Source organism: Balaenoptera ricei, chromosome 12, assembly GCF_028023285.1.
Source record: "Balaenoptera ricei isolate mBalRic1 chromosome 12, mBalRic1.hap2, whole genome shotgun sequence".
Classification (NCBI taxonomy): Eukaryota; Metazoa; Chordata; class Mammalia; order Artiodactyla; family Balaenopteridae; genus Balaenoptera; species Balaenoptera ricei.
In genome coordinates, this window is record NC_082650.1 from 93,631,209 (window position 1) to 93,654,508 (window position 23,300).

The following is a 23,300-nucleotide window of genomic DNA, read 5'->3' on the forward strand; positions in this document are numbered from 1 at the left end:
TGTTTTGGTTTTTTTTATGTTTGCTTAGTAGACCTGCCTAGACTAAATTTATGAAAATGTACAGCCACTGATATCTCTGTTCAATTATTATTTTCCTTGTTTTTATTTTTAAGCTTGCTTTCCTAGAGATTACATTTGCATAGCTTAGCATCCAGTAAAAGATTGTACAAAGGTTGTTCTCCAACACCTCAAGTTACTAAGGTTTCCATTTTCTGCTGATAGATCTGTGTGTGAGCTGGAGAAAATGTTAAACCTTTAGATCATTTTCAACTTTTTCCCTGCTTTTAAATTTCTACCACGTTCTCTCACATAACCTCTGCATCTATGTGCATGTTGTATCAGCCAGGGACAGGTGGGCGACTTGGGACCTCTCTGGTCACTGCTGTACATGTACACAGCCCCAACCTTTAGGTCTGTCTGAGACCTGAACATTTGAGGAAGTTTTATGTTATACAAAAGTGGAATTTTCTTGTTTGCTATTAAGACAGATTAAGTGTAATTTGATTTCTCATGACACATCTCCCATTATACTTATTTTTGGACAAATAATAAGCTAATTACAAAGCAATGGCATGTTACAGCAGGACACCACCAAAAACTGTGTATATTTTAGTATGGTAAATGTTTACATCTAGAGGAGACTGATACATTGATTAATGTTGTTATTCTGTGCTAAGAAAAAATAAATAAAAAGAACAAAGAAACATGGATGACTTCTGAAGACTGTTCAGTGTCATAAAACCATTATGACTTTTTAAAATAGCCATTCTAGAAGGAAGTAGCAGGTGAGAAAAATCTAAACAAGTATGATTCCATAGAAGGGTATAGAGCTACATAGCTACATCTGACTATTTTCTGACTATTGCAGTAAGGAGAAAGAAAGGCTAATATCAACCAAAAATAGATAAACAAATTGAGTCGTTCTCATGACTCCAGACTATAAAATGTGTATTTCAGCCAAAGTTAACAAGAAGTCTACCTATCTAGTCTTCTGTCACCAAATAGTCTCTACCCCTTATAAATCCATGTATTTATTCAGCAGGCATTTGTTGAGTACCTGCTCTGGAGCAGACACTCTAAGTACTGGGTATAGAGCATACGAGTCAGGCTCTGCATCACAAAGAGCCTTACAGCTGAGCAAGGGGGAGTAATGAGTAAACCCACAATGTGACTGCACTGTAGTCAATACTATGGTGAAAGAATCTCACCTGGAGAGATCAGGTATGCTTCCCAGAAGAGAGAACATGAACGGGTCCTCAAGCATGAATAGGAATTAGCTACCATTTGAAGAAGGGAGCGGGTACTCTGGGTATAGTCAAAAGCACGGGGTATTGGAGCGGGAGTGGGGGAGGGGAACTGCATGTTGCTGACCAGCTGAAGCATGTGATTTTGAAGTAGTGAGAGGAAGAGCAAAAGAGGCAGGACCACATTGTAAAGTACTGATGGGGGATGTTGGAGAGGAGAGTGACATTCGGGGTGCTGCCCCCCTACCCCTGAGCTGTGTGTAGATATCTTCTCCACTAACTCAACACAGATCATGAAGATACTTAGAAATAAAACTAGCCACTGATTTTGCTGATCTTTAGAAGGCGGGGGAAGGGAAATATATTACTGGACAGAAAGAGTCTTGTAGGGACCTTAAATTATCTTCATGTTTAGAGGTTAAAGATGCCTGTTTGAAATTTAATTATCAATTAATCATTCCAGAATTGTCTATTCTCTGTCAGTGTCAGTCAATAAATGTAATCATTTGCACTTTCTTTTTTTTAATTTTAGCTGTTTTCAGCTTAACCCTTAAGCAGGTCATAACTGCTTTTACTTGAGGTTCATTAACTTTTTACAAAGTAATTATTACTAGTACAGAGCAACCTGGCAGTGACTCCATGTTTTTTCACTTCATTTATGTAAGAATTGAATTTATTCTTCAGAATGATGTATTAAAAACTCATTGCTTCCTAATCTGACTAACCTATTTTATTATTAGCAAAATTATTCCATCAATGTATACTTAGAATGTTATTTATTTGATCTTATATTTTTCTCTGGGACTTAATACTTGAAAAGATACTTACGTCCATTCACAATAATTTGATTCATCATTCAAGTGATATTTGAGATCACCTAAAATTAAATCATTACATTAATTAGTAGTCTTTACTTGCTGGAAGTAGTGTGTGGTATAAATTTCTGGGTTGATTCATTCACACTTTTATAAAAACTATCAAGAATGTGAGAAACAATTGTTTAGAGGCACATTTTTAAAAGAATATTATCTCTGATAAAATATAATTTCAAAATAATAAATCATTTTTCAGAAGAATTTATATGATTTAAGTAGGGAAAGCCCAAACTTCTAAGCAGAGACCATTACTAGGGAATTGTCCCTAATATTGAGCCCAGACGGCAACATGTCTCAAAAATGATGTAATTACCAAATAGCTCCAATTCCACTTCAGAAAAATCTCTTAAATTCAAACCTCTCCTCTTCGGTACAGTTCAAACTCTTATCAGAGTAACAATCTCATTAGTTAGTGTCCTTAATTCCAGGTTCTCCATCTCCCTCAAGGACAAAGGTGATGGTGCCACTCCCCTACTTTAACAGTCTACTGGATTCTTATTGTCTCTGGGAAATGAAAACACCTTGCTTGCCACATAGTCCTTCACGTCACAGCCTGCCTATCCTACAGACCCCGCTCCCACTTTTCACGGTCAAGGCCAGTGCCCTATTTATCTTTTTACCTGCACCATATGACCGAGTGCAGAAACACGGTAAGACCTTATATTCATTTCCTCTGAATGCTGCAACAAATCACGATGAACTTAGTGACATAAAACAACAGAAATTTATTTTCTCACAGTTCTGGAAGCTAGAAGCCCAAAATCAGGACCACTGGGCTGGAATCAAGGACAGCTCCTAGCCACACTCCCTCTGGAAGCTGTAGAAGAGAATCTGTGTCTGGAGTCTTCCAGCTGCCGACGTTCCTCGGCTGTGTGCATCACCCCAGTCTCTACCGCCATGGTTACATGGCCTTCTCCTCTCCTGTCTGAGGCAGTTCTCTCTCTCTGCTTCTCTTTTATAAGGATAATTGTAATGACATTTTGGGCCCACCCAGATAATCCAAGATATAATCTCCTTATCTCAAGATACTTAATTATATCTGCAAAGACACTTTGTTTACATTATGAAAAATAACCAAGCAATAGCAGATTTATTCATAATTGTCAAATCAAAATGACCTTCAGCAGATGAATGGATAAATAAACTGGTCCATCCAAACAATTAAATATTATTCACCGCTAAAAAGAAATGTGTTATCAAGCCATGAAAAGACTTGGAGGAAACAAATGTGTATTACTACGTAAAAGAAGCAATTTGAGAGGGCTACATACTGTAAGATTCCAACCATATGACATTCTAATAACAGGAATTCAGGAAGAGAGATGAAGAGGTGGAACACAGAGGATTCTTAGGGCAGTGAAACTATTCTGTATAATACAGTAATGGTAAATATATGTTACTATACATTTGTCAAAACCCATAAAGTGTATAACACCAAGAGTGAACACTAATGTAAACTATGGACTGTAGGTAATCATTATGTGTCAGTGAAGGTTTATTAATTATAACAAATGTCCCACTCTGGTGTGGGATGTTGATCACAGGGGAGGCTGTGCAAGTGTAGGGGCAGGGGGTATATGGGAATTCTTTGCACTGCCCCCTCGATTTGCACTGAACCTAAAATTGCTTTAAAAAATAAAATATGAGAAAAATAACTAAGCAAACAGTTTTAGCACTTAATAATTACTTAGTACATAAGAATTATGTATACAAAATGATTTAAGATGCAGTATTTGATATTGAGAGGCCTGACCTATAGACAAACGATTCAACGCACTGTGATACATATAATGACAGAAGAACTGCTTAGAAGGTACAGTTGTAATAAAACCTTGGCACTCACAAGAAAGATCCAGAATAGACATATAAACTTAGGGTTCATAATCAAGTAGGAAATGGTTAGAGTTATGAAAATTATGAAAACAGTTTAACAGATTAGGGAAGGCAGCTGTTCTAATCCAGTGTACATGATCTGTCAAGTATTTTACAGTGAAGTTGGACCAACGGACACACATCCCAGTAATGTGGTGAATACTAACATAGAAATATGTACCAAATGCTTTGAGGTAATAGAGAGAAACGATTACCCCAAGTTCATGGAAGTTTAGAGCAGAACGCCTTACACCGAGTACCAGTCCCAGGGGAGCAGAACATGGTACACCAGCTACCAATCCCACGGAGGCCTCCACACACTTCTACCCATGGCATCTTGTATTGGAGTTGCCAAGGACAACACAACAGTCCTTGTGTTGGATGGAATAGGGCTTTACTTGCTCTTTCCTTACTCTTCTCCGTAGAAGAGACAGAACAAAATCAGTTCCCATGGTGCACATCCTCCTCTCATGGACCAAGTCCCTCTCCCCCGCCCCCGGCAGCTGATGCAGGTCAACTGGCTTACAAACCTCTCCTGTGCCTCTGCAGCAGGACCCAACTCCTCCCCACAGAATCTGAAATACATGCCTAAGGGTCCTTGACACACACTTCAACAGAACAAAAGAGCAGTCATTAAGCATGAAACAGAGAAAAACATTTTCCCAGGAGGTGATGCCCCCGGCACAGGCTGTGTGAGCTCTTTACCTCTAGGAAAGGAGGTGTTCCAGGCACAGGGCCCATTTTTGTGCAGCCCCGTGGGAGCTGAAAGACCGCATTGAAGAGACAGCCTTTCCAAACAGAAGGCCTGTCAAGCTTATGGAACAGCTTCTTCTGGGGGGAAAAGCTGATCTCATCCTTGAAGCCTAAATCAGAATTACTCATGTCAAGAAGAGGAGGGTTTAGGGGAAGGGAAAACTAAGCAGAGGGAAGAGCTCAGTAGAAAAGATGCAGAGGTGGGTGCGAGGAGGCAAGTGGTGGGATGAACTGGGAGATTGGGATTGACATATATTCACTAATATGTACAAAATAGATAACTAATAAGAACCTGCTGTATAAAAAAAAAAATTAATTTTTTTTAAAAGGCACAGGGGTGGGGGTGGGCCCAAGGAACTGCCCAGGTTGAATCTGTCACTGATGGTAAATTAAGGGTCTGGTTCAGGGTAGCAGAGTTGGAGGTTGAGAAGTGCGTAGGGCAAGCAGACAGACTAGATTTTACCTTGTAGGTGACAGGTTGGTTGGTAGGTGCATCTTACTGAAAGATGCCAGGGAGACCGAGAGCAGAATAGGATTAAAATCAGAATAGATAAATCCCAACATTATTGTTAAGGTCATTCAGACAGTATGGAGATTCATAGAATGATTAGGACAGGTTAACCAACTATGTCCTAAAGTTATTGCTTTTATTCATAGGGGCTTTCGTTTCTGGTTCCAACTCTGATGCTAACAAGCTGTGAAGACTTCATAGTTCTCAGTTCCTTCATCTCTAAGATAAAACACATATTAAATGAATTTCTAAGTCTCCAAAATCCAAACTACTGATTCAATGATTATGCCTCCATTTTCTCTTATATCGTTCAATAATGAATATGATAATACAATTCATATTATAATAGCTTGGTACAATTTTAATTGATTTGATTAACAACTGAAGCAAAATGAAATCACTGACATTGTGGGAAAAGATGTTATCTAAATTTTAAATAGGATATATCTTCAAATATTTATGCTCAACACCCCTGTTCTTTTTTCAAAACCCAACAAAAATAGTTTTTATTTTCCTTTTAGTTAGTTAAGGTCCTCTCAGTTTGGACTGCATAATAGTCTGGATATATTCTTGTTATACCCAAGAATCAGCATAAATAAAAATGTATTAACATTTCCTTAGAACAAGGTAGTGCATTTACATATTTCAAGCTTATGTTAATATCTAATTTGTTCTTATACCTGCAGTTGCTGTCTCACTCATAGGCCCTTGGTTCATCAATTTGTTGCTGGGTCAACTGTTTGTATTTTATTTCAATAAATGAGCCAGTGTCCTGACCTACCTGCCCCCCAATATCTGAATTTGAAGGAAAATAAAACAATTAAGTGCTTAATTATATTCCATTACCAAAAGTAAGAAAACAACCTTTTGTGCCAAATATAAAAGTTGCCTCACTTTCTGCACTCAGATTTAATTTTCCCAAGCACACTTTCCTTCCATGGTAATATTCAACATTTTGAAACTCTCACTCTTGCACTTTTGAAAAATGTCAACCCTCAATTTTACAACATTTTGAGGGCAATTTCAACCTTTCATTATTTATACTCATCTCCCAAAAATGTGTGACAGGCACAGTTAAGGTAGCAGTCAGAATAAAAGGTCAGTATATAGATTGAAGTGTTATAAGTCATCAATAAAGATAATGGACTTAAAAAAATCATAGCAGAAACTAACTTCTTTAACACCTCATCATCTTCTTATCACCTTATTACCAAATTCCTAAGGAGTTTATCATTTTCAAAATGTACTATGTTGCAGTTTCCATGACAGTACTTATTTCTGGAATCTTCTAAATATTTAACACATTAGTCTAAAGTAATACCATTTTTTTTCAGTGCAACCATATATATGTATTTTTTCTCTTTTTGCTTTGTCTATACAGACTATGGCATTTCCAATTGTGACTTGATTTCATATTATCTAACATACAAACTGGAGAATAGGTCTTGTTTTGTAGACAAGATATCTTAAAATACAAACTTAAAATATGTCAAGTTTTAATCCTGTAAAATGTACTCAAAAGAAAATTCAATGCAGTTTGAAATCAAACAGGCATAAGATGATCCTTGTATGACCCATGCCAGTAGATAAAGAGCTGTTTTCTTTTAGTCAATAAAAAATGTAAAGATTATTTAGTCTTTTAAATCAAGGCATGACAAGAAACATGGAGCATCTTTTCCTTTTTTACCTAGAAACTAGGAATCTAGGATGCCAACTTTTAAGTTTCTTTCTAGGCCTTGAAGCCATGCCATATAAAAGGTGTTTTGTTTGAAGACAACTCACTTTGAAAAGACTGTCAGTCATCATTTATTGATGGACAAATATTTGATATAACTATAGACCATTCACATTGGAAGAAGAATATTCCACCCAAGGTGTACAACCATAACCAATGCTTCCATTTTTAAAAAGTTGGAGAGACTCATTCAAAATACTCTCTTTTTACTCCCAAAGTGGGTTAGGTTTGTACAGTATAAATATTGTGAAAATGTGGAAACCACGTCACCAGTGATGTGTATCATAATCATCTAGTAACTTGTTAATACACATGCCCAGTCCCCACACCCACAAGTTCTGCTTCCAAAGGCTTCATGGTGGAGTCTATGGATCTTTATTTTTGACAAGCTCCCATAGCAAAACTAATTTTAAAAACTGCTAATCTAAACTAAGATATAGTCATGTCTTATGTGTCTTTCTATTCTCAAGGCTACTCTGTGCCTGACATATGTCAAGACTTCATAAATATTTCTTGAATGTCTGAATGGATAAGTGAATGGCATCAATGTATCAATGAAATAAGAATGACTTCTGGTCATAGATATCACTGAGAAAGTGGTATTGAAGTAGTCCTTAAAGTATGAGAAGAATGTTTAGTTCTCCACCCAAAAAGAATGAAGCACTGAGCGTAGATTTTCATGGAGCATCTATAGGAAAATGGGCAGATAATTTTGGATTGGAGAACATCCAACCTCTCAACCCACACCACAAAAGAATCAGCCTACTCAGCCAGCAATTGAGGTCGACCCTAGCAATACTGAATTACGCTGAGGCTTTCAGTGCCTCATGGTATATGCGCATCACCACTGTACCACAAAAAACTTAATTGCCGTTTATAAAACATATGATTTTTGATTAAGATATTGGAGGATATTAGATTTCCATTTTGACACTATGCTTAAATTGGTGTTAATTTAGCCATGCAATTTAGCATGAGACACACATAGAAAGAACAGACAAATACAAATTTAGTAAAAATAGAAGTGGTCCACATAACCAATAGAGCATTTCCTCATAGGACCGATGCTAAGGACTTTAAGATATATCATTTTCATAACAGCTGACAAAGTAATTTAAATTAATATGCATTCTCCTCTATCAAAAGTCCTATTTTTTAAAAAATGTCCTCATGGCAGAAAGACTCCTTCTCTCCGGGAATTTATGTGGTATAGATTGATCTTTTGCTATGTTAATAAAGTGAATTTGATCATTTAAATGTAGAAATGTACCCGAAGTATTCTTTGATTACTAAGATTTCAAAAATCAGAATTTGATGGACTATCTGAAAATAAATTGACATGAAAGTAGCCTTTATATTCTTAATAATGCAGAAGTGGTTTATATTTTTGTTCACCAAGAACCAAACCAGGTCAAAACATTTTAAAATCTATATTTAAAGATAAGTTGTATACAGTAAAGCACATGCATCTCAAGTGTGCCCTCAATGAATTTTCACATATGTATACACACAAGTATTCACAACCCAGCTCAACTCAGATCTTTTCATTTACTTGATACAAGTTTTACATATCTCTCCTAAGCAACAGAAATACTTAGGAGATTGTTTCAGGTATGTGTTCTTAAAAGAAAAATATTACATTCTATATTTTATTTCCCCTTGAAAATGCATAGAATTTTATTTTTAAATTCCTCAACACACATTCATTGGGTAATCATTACATGTCAGCCATTGTTCTAAGCTCTGAGAACACAACTTCTTAGTGTAGTAAGGATTCTGCTCTCCTGGAGCTTACATTCTAGGCAGTAGACAGTAAATAATCAACTAAATTAATAAGAAAATAAATAGGAATATTTCAAAAGTGATCAGCTGTAATAAACATATTAAGAGTAATGCAATGAACAGAAATGAGCAGTGTGGGGGCAACATTAGATTAAAGACTCCTCTCAGAGGATAACATTCCAGCTGAAATTTGATGATGAGAAGGCCCACGTAAAGCTATACAAAGGAGGAAGAGAGTTCCAGGCAGAGCACGAAGAGCCTAAATAGAGAGCAGACACAGAATGTTTGCAAAGTCCGGACCACAGTTTGGGTTCCCCCCAGAACAGAGGTTGTATCACAGGCTTAGGTACAAGCAACTTATCAGAAGTGATGACAAGGAGCCAGCGAAGGACTGGGGGCCAGGTGACAGAGCAGGGCAAGGTCAAGGGAAGGGGAAGTTATTGCATCGCTGCTCTAGGTGACAGGGGCTCAATTCTGCTGGAGCCTCCTGAGAAGCCCACCACAGAAGCTCTCCAAGAAGTGGGCAACTAAAGGGTGAAAGGAAGAAGCATTTTTCCACTCCTTCCAACTGCCACTGGTTGAAGATTGTCTCAGGGACGTTAATGCTGCTCTTTCAGGCTGTGTTTGCCCAGGGGATGAAGGAGCCTGTGTGAACTTCTGAGCCCAAGGCAAAAATGATTGGCACTCTTGTGGTGAGAAATTGGCGGAGTGCAGTGAGCCTGGGCTCCCGGGGAGCTGCCAGGGTAGCTGCTCCAGTCAATGGAGCCGAGGGGACTTGACATGGCACGTCCAGCGTGGCTAAAGTAGGAGGACAATGAATCAGAGGGAAGAGGGGCCAGATCATGTCCAGCCCTGTGGGCTCTGGTTAAAAAAAAAAAAAACAAAGAAGGTTGAATTTTGTTCCACATATAACAGGAAGCCATTGCTTTAAAAGCTGGGGAAGGTGGTGACTGATTACTAGCTGAAGGAATCCATTGAAGAAAGAAAGATGAATACTATGTTATGATGTGTAGCAGGAATTTTTTACAGAGTATCACCTTGCTCAACTGAGGGGGAAAAACATCACACTAATTATGTTTAAGTTAAATGTTGGGTATATTTTGATATAAAATCAGAGACATCCTTGTAGGATCTAGCCTCTGCTTGGTTCTTCAAACCCCCTCCCCTATTCTGAACTCTAGGCAAAATGGCTGCTTTTGAGTCCTGGGATATGTCAGGCTGTTGCTCATATCTTGGCCTTCATATATGTTGTTCATTGTTTGAAACACACCCCACTCTTCACCTAGGCCAATTCCTTATTTTTTATATTTCCATTTAATTATTAATTTTATTGAAAATTCCCTTCTGATCACTCATCTTAAAAAAGCCTACTGCTGTCCTCTCCTGAAGCATCTGTGATCATCTTTCTTAGCACTTAATATAATTTGTAATTTTACAATTAATTTCTTAATTCCTGTCTCCCCATTCAGATTGTATATTCAATACAAAATGGGGCAAGATCTATTTTATTCACCGCAGTGCCTAGCAGTGTCTGGCATAGAGAGGTCATATTTGTTGAGTGAGTGAATAAATGAATGATTCAAAATGAAAGCAAACTAGCTCTGGCTGAGGTGTGGCAGACTGGGTAAAAGGCCTGTCCTTTTGCCCTTCAAGGAGGCTTATGGACTCTCTTCAAGGAACTTCAGTGCAAAACCAAACACAATGTGACAGTCTTGTTTTTGGCAGATGGGATATCTCTGAAAAATATTTGTATGAAGCTATTTATTGGAGACTTGAGTGACACCTTTTGTAAAAAAAACAAAGCATCCCTTAAATAGTCCTGTTTTATATATTACAATACACCTTCATACCTAGAGGTTTCATGAAGGAATTGGGATAGTCACTAACAATACTTTTTGAGAACAAATGACTCCTGAACAATTTACAGATTAGCTAGTTATTTTCACCTTTTTTAAATAAAAAGATAACTCGATTTTAGATATCAGAGGTTGAAAGTAGCTGCAGGATTTTTCGATTAAAAGTTCTAATGTGTCTCTTCTTTCTAGTGTGAAAGGCTAATCAGTTTCAGGAACATGCTGACATAGGATTAAGATAAATTGTGCCTTGTCTTTTAAAATCCTGTAGAATAATCAACCTCTCTAAGTCCCAAGGAGAACAATAGCTTCCTACATGTGATTAAACTAGCAAACAAGTCTTTGTCCTTTGACCTGCTTTTTTGGCTTCTATTTTACTTCAATTAGACTTAAAACAACTAAGATAAATGAAGATTTTCTAACCCATTTTACACTTTCCTGTAAATAAAACCTATGCCAAAAATATAACTCTATTATATGAGTAATAGAAATAACTTCGTGCTGAAGACTAATACTTTGCATATATGTGCCATGGAGGGGCAGAGGGAGGAATTAACTTTAAAAGAAATGAATTCGGAATTGAATTCAAGATTTATACATTCTGAGAAAAAGGTATTAAAATATATGTCTATTCAAATCTATTTTAAGTTGCATAGAAAAATGTCATTCAGTTTGAACTGATTGGAGAATTTGCACCAACTAAATAACTCATATATGTTAGTCACCGGGAAATCTAACTTTTTTACCAGGAAATATTTCAAACAAATGAAACAAAACTTCAAATAAATTGTACTAAAAAAATAAAAAGAAAAGTAGCCTCTAGCTTTCAGAGATCTGCTCCATGCCATAACCTGTCTCAGAAGAAGGTTTTCTGAACCCAATAGGTAATCCCTTTCCAAACCAGTTCTATTTCTGTGCTTTAGTGAGCCTAGCGGTTTTGGATTTGTCGAGTGAAGCAATTTAGGAATTGCTTCCTGCAGATGGAGATGCATTTTATGGTGAATCATTGGAGTTTTAAAAATAATAAACTCCTGGGAAAGGGGCTTAAAATGATCCCTCAAATAGCAAAATCTTATGGAGCCAATCTGATGGAATAATTGAGGGGGAGAAACTAATTGAAACTATTGAAACAGCAGGAAAGTTGACTGTTCTATTTTTTTATCCATTTAATGTAAAAGAAAATCGTTAGATCTAATAGAGTGTCCAAAAAAAAGTGTTAACTAGGCATCAATACCTTTTAAAACTACCCTTTACCGTCCGTAAGGTCACTGAACTGAGAAGCTCGCCTCTAGCTGCAGCACCTTTTGATGAAGGCTGGCCATTGTACAGGGTTTTCAAAGAAATAGTCCATTTTAACGTCGTGTCAACCAGTTCCAAGAAGAGATTTAGTCTTTTCCAGGACAAAGGACTTGAAAACTTAAACTTTTAATTGAAAAAGCCTGAAGCCACTTTCAATCTCTTGTATTTAAAACTCAAATTATCCCTTTCAGGATTAAAGGAAAAAAGAAAAAGGAAAAGAAGCACACTTATATCAAAGGTAGCAAAGCAGTGATTTATTATCAGTAGTTCTTTCTTCAGGAAAGCTGTTTTCAGTTCTCTGACCTTTGTATCTCAGTTTTATCAACTTAATACAAAATAATACTCTATAATCATGCCCTAAATATATGTAAATTTGAACCCTAATAGAATGAGTTTCCAGATAGTACTGCAGTTAAAATAAAACCACAGCCTTTCTACTTCAGACTTAGTTTAAGGTGGGAACCCTTTATATTTAATCAGTACATTCAGTATAACAATAAGCTAAGGGGAAATATGACCCCAAACAAAAGACAACTGTGCCCCAACTTTGCTAGGGCCAGTCTCTGTTTAGTCCTGCTGTCCCCTTAGAACTTCTCCCAGATGGTTCATTTGATAATGAATTATCATTATCATCACCATTGTCTGTAGAACAGTTGTGTGAAAAGGAGGTGCAATGCTTTCTATCTGGTCAGCTCTCTCCTACAGGCATAGCTTTCACCTTCACAACTATCCCCAATAAGCTCACAAAATTGCCCTTGGGAACAACAGCTGTTTCATGTATGCTAACTCTATCTATCCAAGAAGAAGTATGCGTTCATTTAAGCTTAAAAAGAACTTTCCCATACTGTGTTCCCACACACACAGGTATCTTTTCATGCAGTGATAACAAAAGTAAAATGTACAAATACTTTAACATAACCTTTCTCATTTCACTGACATGGTAAGTAGCTGATCCAGCACTTTAAATTCTTTAGCTGTTTGAGTCAAAGTTTATTTTCCTTCAGCTGCCTCTCCCTCAACACCAACTAGCATTGTAATCCATAGGTTCTCTTAATTTTAATCAAAATCAAATTATTTTTACATTCATACAGTTTATTTTGACACTACATCACATATTCACTAGGATATCCATGGATGCTTCAAATAATATACATGTAAAAATGAGCTCATTATATATTCCCTCTATATTCCAAATCTGTATACTTCAATTCCAAGAATGGCATCAAAATCTATGCCATTGCCCAAACCAGAAAACAATCATCAGGTTAGCTAAATATTTTTCCTCTAAGCATGTATCAAACCATTTCTCTCCATGCCCACTTCCATTAGGTTTATCTACACTTCTGCTTGGATTTCTTTAATAACCTAGACAACTGGCTAATCTGTGTATAACTCGAGGTCTGGCAGGAGACAGAAGCCACATAGTAACTTAGGAAAGTTGAATATGAAGAATTATTAACAAATAACAGAGTATTAACTCCTAAAAGGTAAACAATACATTAAAGAGTTTATGTATAGTGGATGTAGGGAGCACTCCCTTCTTCCAGGTCTGAGGAAGAATACTCAGGGAAGGAACAAATTTGGAGCACACACATACACACACACACACACAAACACACACTGGTGGGTATTTAGACCACCTTACAGAGAGTGTGGCCACTGGATGTAGAAAAGTTCACGAAGGTGCCACAGGCCTGAAATGGGAGAGGAAGCTACCCACTGGGTGCTAAAGAGGCTCCCAGGAAACCAGGCAGGGGCACTGCTGACTCATCCTCTGGGATGTGAGGACCTCCCCGAGAAGCCACCCACAGGGCTGCTGCTGAGCCACTAGGGTGCTGCCCACAACGCCAAAGGGCCAGCAGAACTCACTGGAAAACCATACTTGGAAGCACTGCTGAAACTTGCTGGGAGTGAGCCCCGCTGGGTGCCCCCAGCAGCAGTAAGAAGAAGAAAGCACATCAGAACTAGGAAAGAAACACCCCCTTCCCTCAGTGTCCCCCCAGTACATTTTCCACACTGTAGCCCTGAAACCTAGCAGGATTGCAGGCCTTCCCAGGGACAGACCTCCATGTCCCCCACCTCTTGTTTGTAGAAAAGCTTTAGCCTCCTAGGCCTTCCCCGAGTTCCAAAGAGCAAATTTAATCAGAGAATTGAGAAAATGCAGAAACAAAGGAAAATTTTCAAACAAGACAAATTAATAATAGTTTCATCATAAAACAAAATCCAGAACCTTTAGTTCCTCCTCAAGGACTATAGATAATATCCTGAGCCATGTCCTTGAGCTGTTTTGCAGATACTAAAACCTCCACCAGGTGGAAAAAGTTAACTGCCTGCTGACCACCAGCATGTAGACCCCAGACTGGTTGGAACCAGAAGGCTGATGATTGAGATTCCTGACACATCATCCTGTTCCCTCACCACCAACCAATCAGAAGGATGTATGTGAATGGATCACACACCCCGTAATCCTCTCCCTCACCTGGCCTTTAAAAACCCTCCCCTGAAAGCCATCAGGGAGTTTGGGTCTTTTGAGCATGACCTGCCCATTCTCCTTGCTTGGCGCCAGGCTGGGTGCCCTGCAACAAATGCTGCACTTTCCTTCACGCAACCCGGTGTCAGTAGATGGGCTTTCGCGTTTGGGACAGTAACAGCCCTAGAATAAAAATTCTAAAACATAATATGATTACTTCCCTGCCCAAAATCCTTCAACTGGGTAAAAGGAGAGAAGGGTGGAGAAGTAAGTGCAGAAGATGATGTGGAAAGTCAAGCACTGATGTTGATGACTGAAATTTTAACTATTGAGTCAGAAACAAAGTCATCTCATGTGAGTATGGGTCACAGGGCTTACAGACTGGGAAAGATCTGAACAACCGTTTTGTGGAAGGAGGAAAGGAGTCAGATGAACAGAGAACGTGATCTGGACTAACGTAAATGTGCAGGCTATGCTACAGCGAGGGAGCTGCACAAGGCAAAGACTTGAGCTGGGCTTGGGACTGAGGAAACGACCTCTTGTACAGAGTCAGTACTGAGTGGCAAACTCGATATTGTTCCTCATAACTGTGTGCCCAACTTTGTATATGACCTTCAGAATTATAAGCTAAATATACCATGTGGTTCAAGGGATAGACACTAAACATCTTGCCAGTCAGTAATATCTGGTCTGTATCGTTCAGGACACTGACTCTGCATAAGGAGATCTGGGACAGTTCCAGACTTCACCTTCTTGTTCCAGTGGCAGAGATGCAAACTGTAGTATAAGAGCAAGCCTGCATAAGTATAAGAGTATAAAAAGCAAGAACTCCTCTAAATGTCTTGCTTTTTTCCCCAACCCAAAATTAGAATATAAAGATTTGAGAAAAAAGAGGACCTGAAATAAGTGACAAATTGCAAAAAAAAAAAAAAAAAAAAAAAAAAATTACATTTCTTGTTGCAGATTCAACAATGTAGCAATGTTCATAAAAATGTTTCAGTGTTCATAAATGTGTGTCTTTTAGAGTTGTTATTTACTATTCCTTATGTTTGTGAGGAATAACTTCTCCCCCACAGCAATTTTGTAAATAGTCTTTAACATTAGAAAAGAACAACCATCAACATTGCAGGCCATGTTTCCACCTTTCGACAACAGTTGAACTCACTATTCAAATAGCTGAGTAGAAACTGTATGTGTGTGAACATGACTGAGGTCAGGGGAGCACGTGAAACAACAATTTGTTGGCTTAAACATTTTAAGAGAATTTTTTGTTTCTTTTTAGTAGGAGTTAAAATAGCATTTTAAAAGCTTATACCAACTCTCTTAGCCTTAAATAGCCTCCACATAGGCACATTATCTTTACAGGAAATTATCTGAGAACTCCAGAGCTTCATAAGCATCCCATTTACTGATAACATTATATTAAATCCTGCCCAAAATGCCCTTATGGTGCACAGGACTGGAAACTGACTAATTTTGCAATGAACACAGAGTAAGAAAACTAGTCTGAAATCATTTCTTGGACACAAAGTCTAATCTCAAGACCCTAAGATACTTTTTTTAATTGGGGGATGTATGAAATGATGCATTCTAATGCACAATTTTATTTTCTCACCCGTCAATATCCTTCTTTCCCAGCCCATTTCTCTTTATTGTTTTTTTCCCTACTTCTTTGCATACTTTTTTTTTATATTTGGTAACAGCTTTATTAAGATATAATTCACATATAATTTGCCCATTTAAAGTGGACAATTCAATAATATTTAGTATGTTCAGAGTTGTATAACTATCACCACAATCAATTTCAGAACATGAAAATCACCCCACAAAGAAAACCTGTACTGTTCAGCTATTACCTCCTAATCCCTCCACCTCCAACCCAGTCCTAGACAATTGCTAATCTATTGTTTCTATAGATTCCCCTATTGTGCAAATTTCATATAAATTGTTTTCTGTCAGTTGATGGACATTTGGGTTGTTTTTGTCTTTTGGTTATCATGAGTATGCGATGAACATTCTTTATGAGTTTTTGTGTGGACATATGCTTTCATTTTTATTGGCTTTTTGCCTAGGAGTCAAATTGGTGCATCAAATGAGACCACTTCTCTTTGTATCAGATTCCATTCTATAGCTCTTATGCCATCATTAACTGATTCAGGCTCAATTAATTGTATGTTTCACCTATGCCCCCTCTTTTCCCTAAAATATAATGAATAGCTAATCAGTGTCACATACTGTGCTAGGCACATTTTCACGCATATCTCATTTAATTTATTTAGCTTATGGCAACTTTTACTATGTTAGCTCTCTGTTTGGGGTTTGATATTTTCTGAGGCTCCTGCCTTGGAAGCAAGGCTTTAACTCCATTTCATAAGGACAAGTGGGTCCAAAGCAAAAGAAATGGAAAAGATGTCTCTTGCTGGGAAGGAATTTCTGATCATTTTTCTTTATCAATGAAGACCTTTTGTAAAATGCACCATAGTTTTAAGAGAGAGAAGGAGGGAAAGAGGGAGAAAAAGAGAGAGACTATAACATAAATTCAAATTTTCTTCACAAAATACCCATGAGATAGAATAGGTAGCTCCTAGAAGAGGAAGAAACAAAAATATTTTATATCTTTTGTGAATTATTCCTGTTTTATGTATGTTTTATATTTTCTTCACGTGTGAGTCTGTGACTTTTATTATTGCTCTTATCATTTTCCATCTTCTTTATTTCTGCCTTTAGTAAATCCTTTCCATATAAAGTAAAAAGCTCCTGAAACAGAAGGACATTTTCTCCGGCCTCTCTGTTCTTGGGTAGATTATACAGACGATGTTTCTCCTAGTTCACTTTCCAGACCACCTTAAGATAATTTTCGTTTTGATTTTTTTCTATTATTTTCAGGTTTGGCTACTTTTAAAAAGTAAAAGTTAAAAATGAAAAATGTCCAGTATGATGGCATGCCTTGTTGCAAGAAATAGCATCCTTTTAGGTAGATTTGTCTTAGAGACAGACAAAACAACTATGTGTGGTGCTGGGACAGCAAGTCCCCACACACAGCTGAAAACTTCTTTGAAAGGAGTTCAAAAATGTGAAGGAATTCTGGGGGTGGGGGGATTGCTCTGTGGTTGTAGTTTGGGAAATTCATGAAGGCAGAATGGCAGTCCCTCTTGAGCCACAGCTACTCAGGATCTCTTTTGCATTCTTCCCTAAGCCCGTGCCGTGTGTTATAAATAGAAGAGCCTATGAAGAGAGATGGGCTCTTTTTGCCAACAGTCATTTTATTTTTTAGAAGTGTCTAGAGACATTATTCATAAGGATTCATTCCTGCACACTTTCCTGCTGAGAATCTCCCTCTCTTGACACTGTGGGTGGTCAGCTTTGAAATCCACTAATGATCTGTGAGATACAGAGAGTGCAGAAAGAGTTACTTATTTTTTAAGTTAATACATGAGGAGTCCTTTTAGTTCTAGAAGGTTTGCAGGCATCTGGCTGTGCTATGTAAATAGGGAGCATCCTTTTCAAGCCAGCGTCTTTGATTTTGTTAGTCAGCTAAATTTTCTAAAGATAATTTTTAATAACCATAGAGACTTAATGACAATCATTTGATATGCTGACTGTATTGTGACTTGTAATCAAATACATTGTAGCAGTTATAGTGCAAAATATACAGATGTTTGCATACACTTAGATGGGTGGGTTTTTTTTAAGGTTTAAAATGAGTGATTTTTTTCTGCTTCATGTTGTTGTCAAGTGTAAAATATACGTGCAATAGACCCTATATGGCACTAGTAAAATAAAAATCCTCTAATCTTTGTACTTTGATGGGTAAATATCATGTTTTCAGATGTATGTTAGTCAAAAGTCAAAATGTTGCCCCAAAAAAGAAAGAAAATTATAATGTCCTGGCATCTTGCTAAGAACACAATAGTAACTAGTGCCCATCAAGCTTTTACTCTGGAGAGAAAATTAGTCTCAGGAGAGCTGGTTTAAGCTCAAATAGGCTATGCAAGAGGATCACCTGATAACATTTTTTAACTGCAGAATCTTGACGTCACCCCAGATCTCCTAAATCAGAATCTCAGAGAGCAAGGGGAGCTCAGGAATGTACATTTTAAGATCTCCACGGGAGATTCACTGGTAACATTATGTAGTTCAGGCCAGCTTTTAAAAGCCACCGACATCTGAATCCATGCATTACAGAACTAAGACCTTAAAATCCTTGCTACTGCCTAAATTCTCTTGTCACATACACATGCTATGCCTTACAGAGACTAGTTCATGCACTTATGTTGTCTCCCCAACAAGAGCAGAAGCAACGCTTATTTATCCCATGACACATGGCTCTGTCAGTGACAGAAGATACTGGTTGACAGCAGTTGGCAATAAATACGGTATTCTGGAGTACAGGTAAAAGCTTCCCCAACATCTAAGTTCTCTCCCAAAGCTACTTTCCATTCAGAAGAGTGTCCTGACCTCCTTAGAGGAAGATTTGCAAAACAGTTTTCTAGATGGTTTGCATATTCCATGTGGATAATTCTCCCATAACTAATTAAACAGTGCCCAATAAATTCACAGCAATGTTACAACATCTGAAGTAAACTGGGTGAGGGAGGGTGACATTGTTTTAATCATTATCCAAAAATCAACTGTTACATAGGGTCCTTCAACCTCAGGGCACTCACTTTCCTGGTCAACACTGCCATTTGCTTCAGGGTGTAGAGAGGTATTGAAGTGAGTTACATGACAGCAAAAAGAGCTGACTTGCTAGCTTCTGAAGAAGTTGGGATTTAGTAATGAGATCTTTGGCAAGATCTAAATAGGAGTAACCTTTAGATTCTGGTGTGACACAGCTGGTAGCAAAGATCTATTTTATTAAAACTATTGGTGAAGTAGCTGGCTCTCCAGGAAATCTTTTGGGATTTGAAGGTACAATTTGAAGTGAAGTGTATACAGGTACCATCATCTGGCAAAATCTCAATTCGTTAAAGCTGACTCTTTCTAATAACGTACTAATGAAATACCAAGATGGGTCAGAGGGCTTTGGACCCTTGCCCTTGGTTAGCCAGAGAAGGCATTTTCCCCTTTCATAAAGTGTTTTCTAGAGAATTTTTAGTTCACTCTCTGCTCTAGCTGTCTACTGATGTACAATGCACACAATTGTCATCTTCCCATGAATTTATACAAGCAAATTCTCCCAACAGCTGATGAAAACAAAAAGGAAATGAGGCTTGATTTATCAATGGAACATGATTAAAATTAGTGTTTTCCTTGGTTTAACATAAAAGCATCTTAGGTTAAGTCTATATGATTGATTATATTAAATCAATCAATATTTAGATTTGTTTGACTTTCATATATGTGGTGTTCTCCTTTACTATAGAAAGATAAATTTGATCTAGAATGCAGCTTTCAAGAGTGTTATACTCCTACACTTTGTCCTAGAAAACATATGCTTAATGCTGAGCTTTTAACTCCAAGTTAGATGGGTGGGGGCAAAGTTACATTAGATTTATCCATAGCCCCAAACAACATTAAGCTCCTAATTAACCTTTAAGTCACACCAGAAGGCATCTCTGTACCTGTCAGGTGGTCTGGCTATTCTTTCACCACTATTTTCAGGCAAGAAGGCACAATATTGGCTCAAGAGTCCTCAAGACTTTGTTTTGTTGCCCCAAAACAGAAGAGTTTGTCTAGGGTGGTGACATTGAATTTTAATTTTTTTCCCAACTCTAGAAACCTATGAGATTTTCTACTATTTGTAAACTGCTAAGCAAGTTGCCATGAAAGTTATAAAATGAGTAAATTACTGATCACTTACAGGATCACCTTATGTGTTGGCAAAATCTGAAGGTCTCAAAGCCTCACCCTACCAAAGCCAGATTTACCAGCTACCTGATACATACCTTCTCCATAGTGCTTCACCCCATTAACGTTGATAAATAATGTAAAGTATAGACATTTTTGGAAAGGGAAACCTCACCAGATTTCCAAGTCGGGTATTCATTAGTATGAAAGAATATGATACTTTCCTGTGAGCAAATTTATTTTGGACTAAGGGGATTAAAAGATGTAAGGAAGCTATCAAGAGACCAGAAAGATGAGAAGGACAAGAGAACAATTCCATAGTGTTGGAATTACTTTTCTCTTAATTAGAAAATCTACAACTAGATTGGGAGGAGGCTGTCATGAAGACAAAATATGTTAGCTTCCTAATTTTCAGGGTGGTCCTGGCACCTACCCTTAAGAGTTAACAGTCATGTTTAGAAGATAAGATGAAAGCAGGAAAGATAAAAACCTAGATCCATATATGGCAAGGTACGTGGTGGACCGAGGTAACAAGGAGAAAGGGGGAAAAAATGGAAGGAAAGAACATCAATATTAAATGGACTTCATTTTACTGCAAGTGACAAAACTGCAACTCAAATTGGCTTAAAAACTAAAAGGGGGTTAATATACCTAGCTTATATAACTGTTGTGTAATTGTTGGATCTAATACCCAAATAATATCATCAATAATCTATCTGTCTCCCCCAGTCTCTAATATTTTTGTTGCTACATATTAGTTATTTATTCTCAGCCTCTGGATAGGCAGATGCCACCAGCACTTTGGCCCTGGGATCCATCCTGCACTAATCACTGTGATTGACACCAAGAGGTGGTCTGCCCCTCCCAATCAGGGGGCTGAGATTCTTGAGGGCTGGGGGTCTGGAAGGGAAAACTAAAACTACTGTTGCTTTAAAAGGGGAATAGATGCAGGGAAGGCAGAAACCACAGATTTAAGTCACTCTCCCCTCTGGAGAGTGTTTCCCCAGCAGGTGAGAGGAGTATTTTTCCTGAGCTCTTCTTTCACAGGTGACTCTGGGCCTGGGGCCACCAAGCCAAAGTCTAAGCTGGAGAGCTGTGTAGTCATTACAGCTCCCCACTGTGCTTTACTTTCCTAATTACCAGAAGGGTGGCTCTTGGAGGACTTGTCCTCTGTGGAGAAGGTTAGCCCCAGCTTGAAATTCTCCTCTGAGCTTGGAGCCTAAAATGGATTTTTCTAGTAGACATTTGAAGCACTTTATTGAGGCAACACCACACCTATTTAATGAAACTCTGAAAAGGCACCTTAGGTGAAATAAAAGATGAGTTAAATCAAAAATAAAAATAGACTGCTTAAAATAGAATGCATGGCTTTGGACAATCTAAAAAGCCATTAATCTGCTTTCAATGTAAAGTACACAGCTACAAATACTTATAAGTTTAAAAACACGGAAAGAGAAAGAGAGAGGAAGAAACTCCACTTACTAGACAAGACACAATTGTTAATTTAATTTGTGTGTGTGTGTGAGTAAAAGATCATTTTTTGTTTTCTGATTGGTTTTATAATTGCTTTTCCCTTCTCAGTGATAGTGAAACTTGGTTTTGTGACTGTCCAAGGCTGTACTCGGGCAAGCAGTGCCAGTTTGCAACTTGTGAAAGCAACCCATGTAGAAATGGTGCCACCTGTGTTCCTAAATCTGGGACAGACATTGTCTGCCTCTGTCCGTATGGAAGGTCTGGTCTCCTCTGCACTGAAGGTAAGAGCTTTTCATTATTGGGCACAAGCACAGGTAGAAGGGGGTGAAGAGGAGAGAAAGTCACTCAGAGAAATCAAAGACAGTACCTGACTGAACAAATCCATCAAATCCTTTCCTTGGTTCTTTTCAAGTAAGTCAAGACAACACCCATTAATGAGATGGATCACTGAGCAGGTATTTCTCATACCCACTGAGTAATTATAAAGGAGGTAATAAGTTTTCCCTGAGGTTAGACTATGGAAAATCTCTGTATTATAAAATCTCCAGGGCATTCTAATGCTCAAAGAGTAGCAAGGAAAATCAGGAAAATACATAAAATCAAATCATTTTACATCATTTTGGCAAACTGACGATATAATATTAACAAATCTATGTATTGTAGACAAGTTTTTTTCATTTAAAGATAACAAAACCCACGACATGGTTATTATATCCCAAGAAACTAAATCAGAAATACAAGCCATGTTCCTCACTTTAGGAAAATCCAGTATGTAGAAACCCTATATTACAAAAATGTACAAAAGCTATAATATAAAATAAGAAGCAAATTGCCTAAGAATTTAATATTTGCTTTGATATACAGAAATGAATTCTGTAAATATTTTCAGAAATAAAAGTATTTGGTATTAATATTGAATCAACTCAGGACTGGACTTATTTCATCTTCATTTTCACCATAAAGATAAAAAAAAAGTTTACCCCTTTGACACTAGTGGTATTCGTTACCAAATTTTAGACTAAGGCTCCCAAAGTGAACACAGACCCTACATCTTGGGAAACACACACAATGACACTAACACGTCCAGACTGTACTGACTCATCAAAAAGCTGGGGCCCTACACCTGATGCTACCGGCGTGAAAATTGAAACTAGAATAAAGAAGAACCCGTGACCAAAAAGTATTGACAGTTTTGATACGTACATCTTTAAAGGGAAGAGAACAGACTTGATGCATAGCTGAGAGAGGGGCCCCGCTGTGCGCGTGGCAGGACCACGTTAGACGTGAGCTTTATCTTTGCAATGAGCATCGTAGACAGATGGAACAGAAGTCTTGCCCTTCCCTATAAAAACCTCATGCTTCTTAGACATAATCATTCTATTTAGATAAAAGCTATTGGAAAATGTAATTGATGGCAATAAATTTGATTACTAAAAGATAAATCATCAATTTCACTTCCTGCTTGAAAATGACTGACAATATGAAATAAGAAATGAAGATTTATAAGAATATCTTCACGTATTTACAAAAAAATTCTTGTCTATTCCCCTCTCTTAGTCTCATTAGGGCTCCAAAGATGCAAAGATTTATGAATCATTGAGACAGAAAAGATCACACCAAGTTTATTAGGCTCTTTGCCTCAG

The 23,300-nt window shown here is 37.6% G+C and overlaps 1 protein-coding gene across 1 annotated transcript in view; it reads left to right on the top strand.

Moving 5' to 3' along the window:
- Positions 1-23,300, top strand: part of EYS (eyes shut homolog) — a 1,726,005-nt gene that overhangs the window by 1,563,651 nt on the left and 139,054 nt on the right. Inside the window, exon 34 of the mRNA XM_059941649.1 lies at positions 21,766-21,938. Coding sequence (XP_059797632.1) covers positions 21,766-21,938 — 173 coding nt within the window. The remainder of the gene's footprint in view (positions 1-21,765; positions 21,939-23,300) is intronic.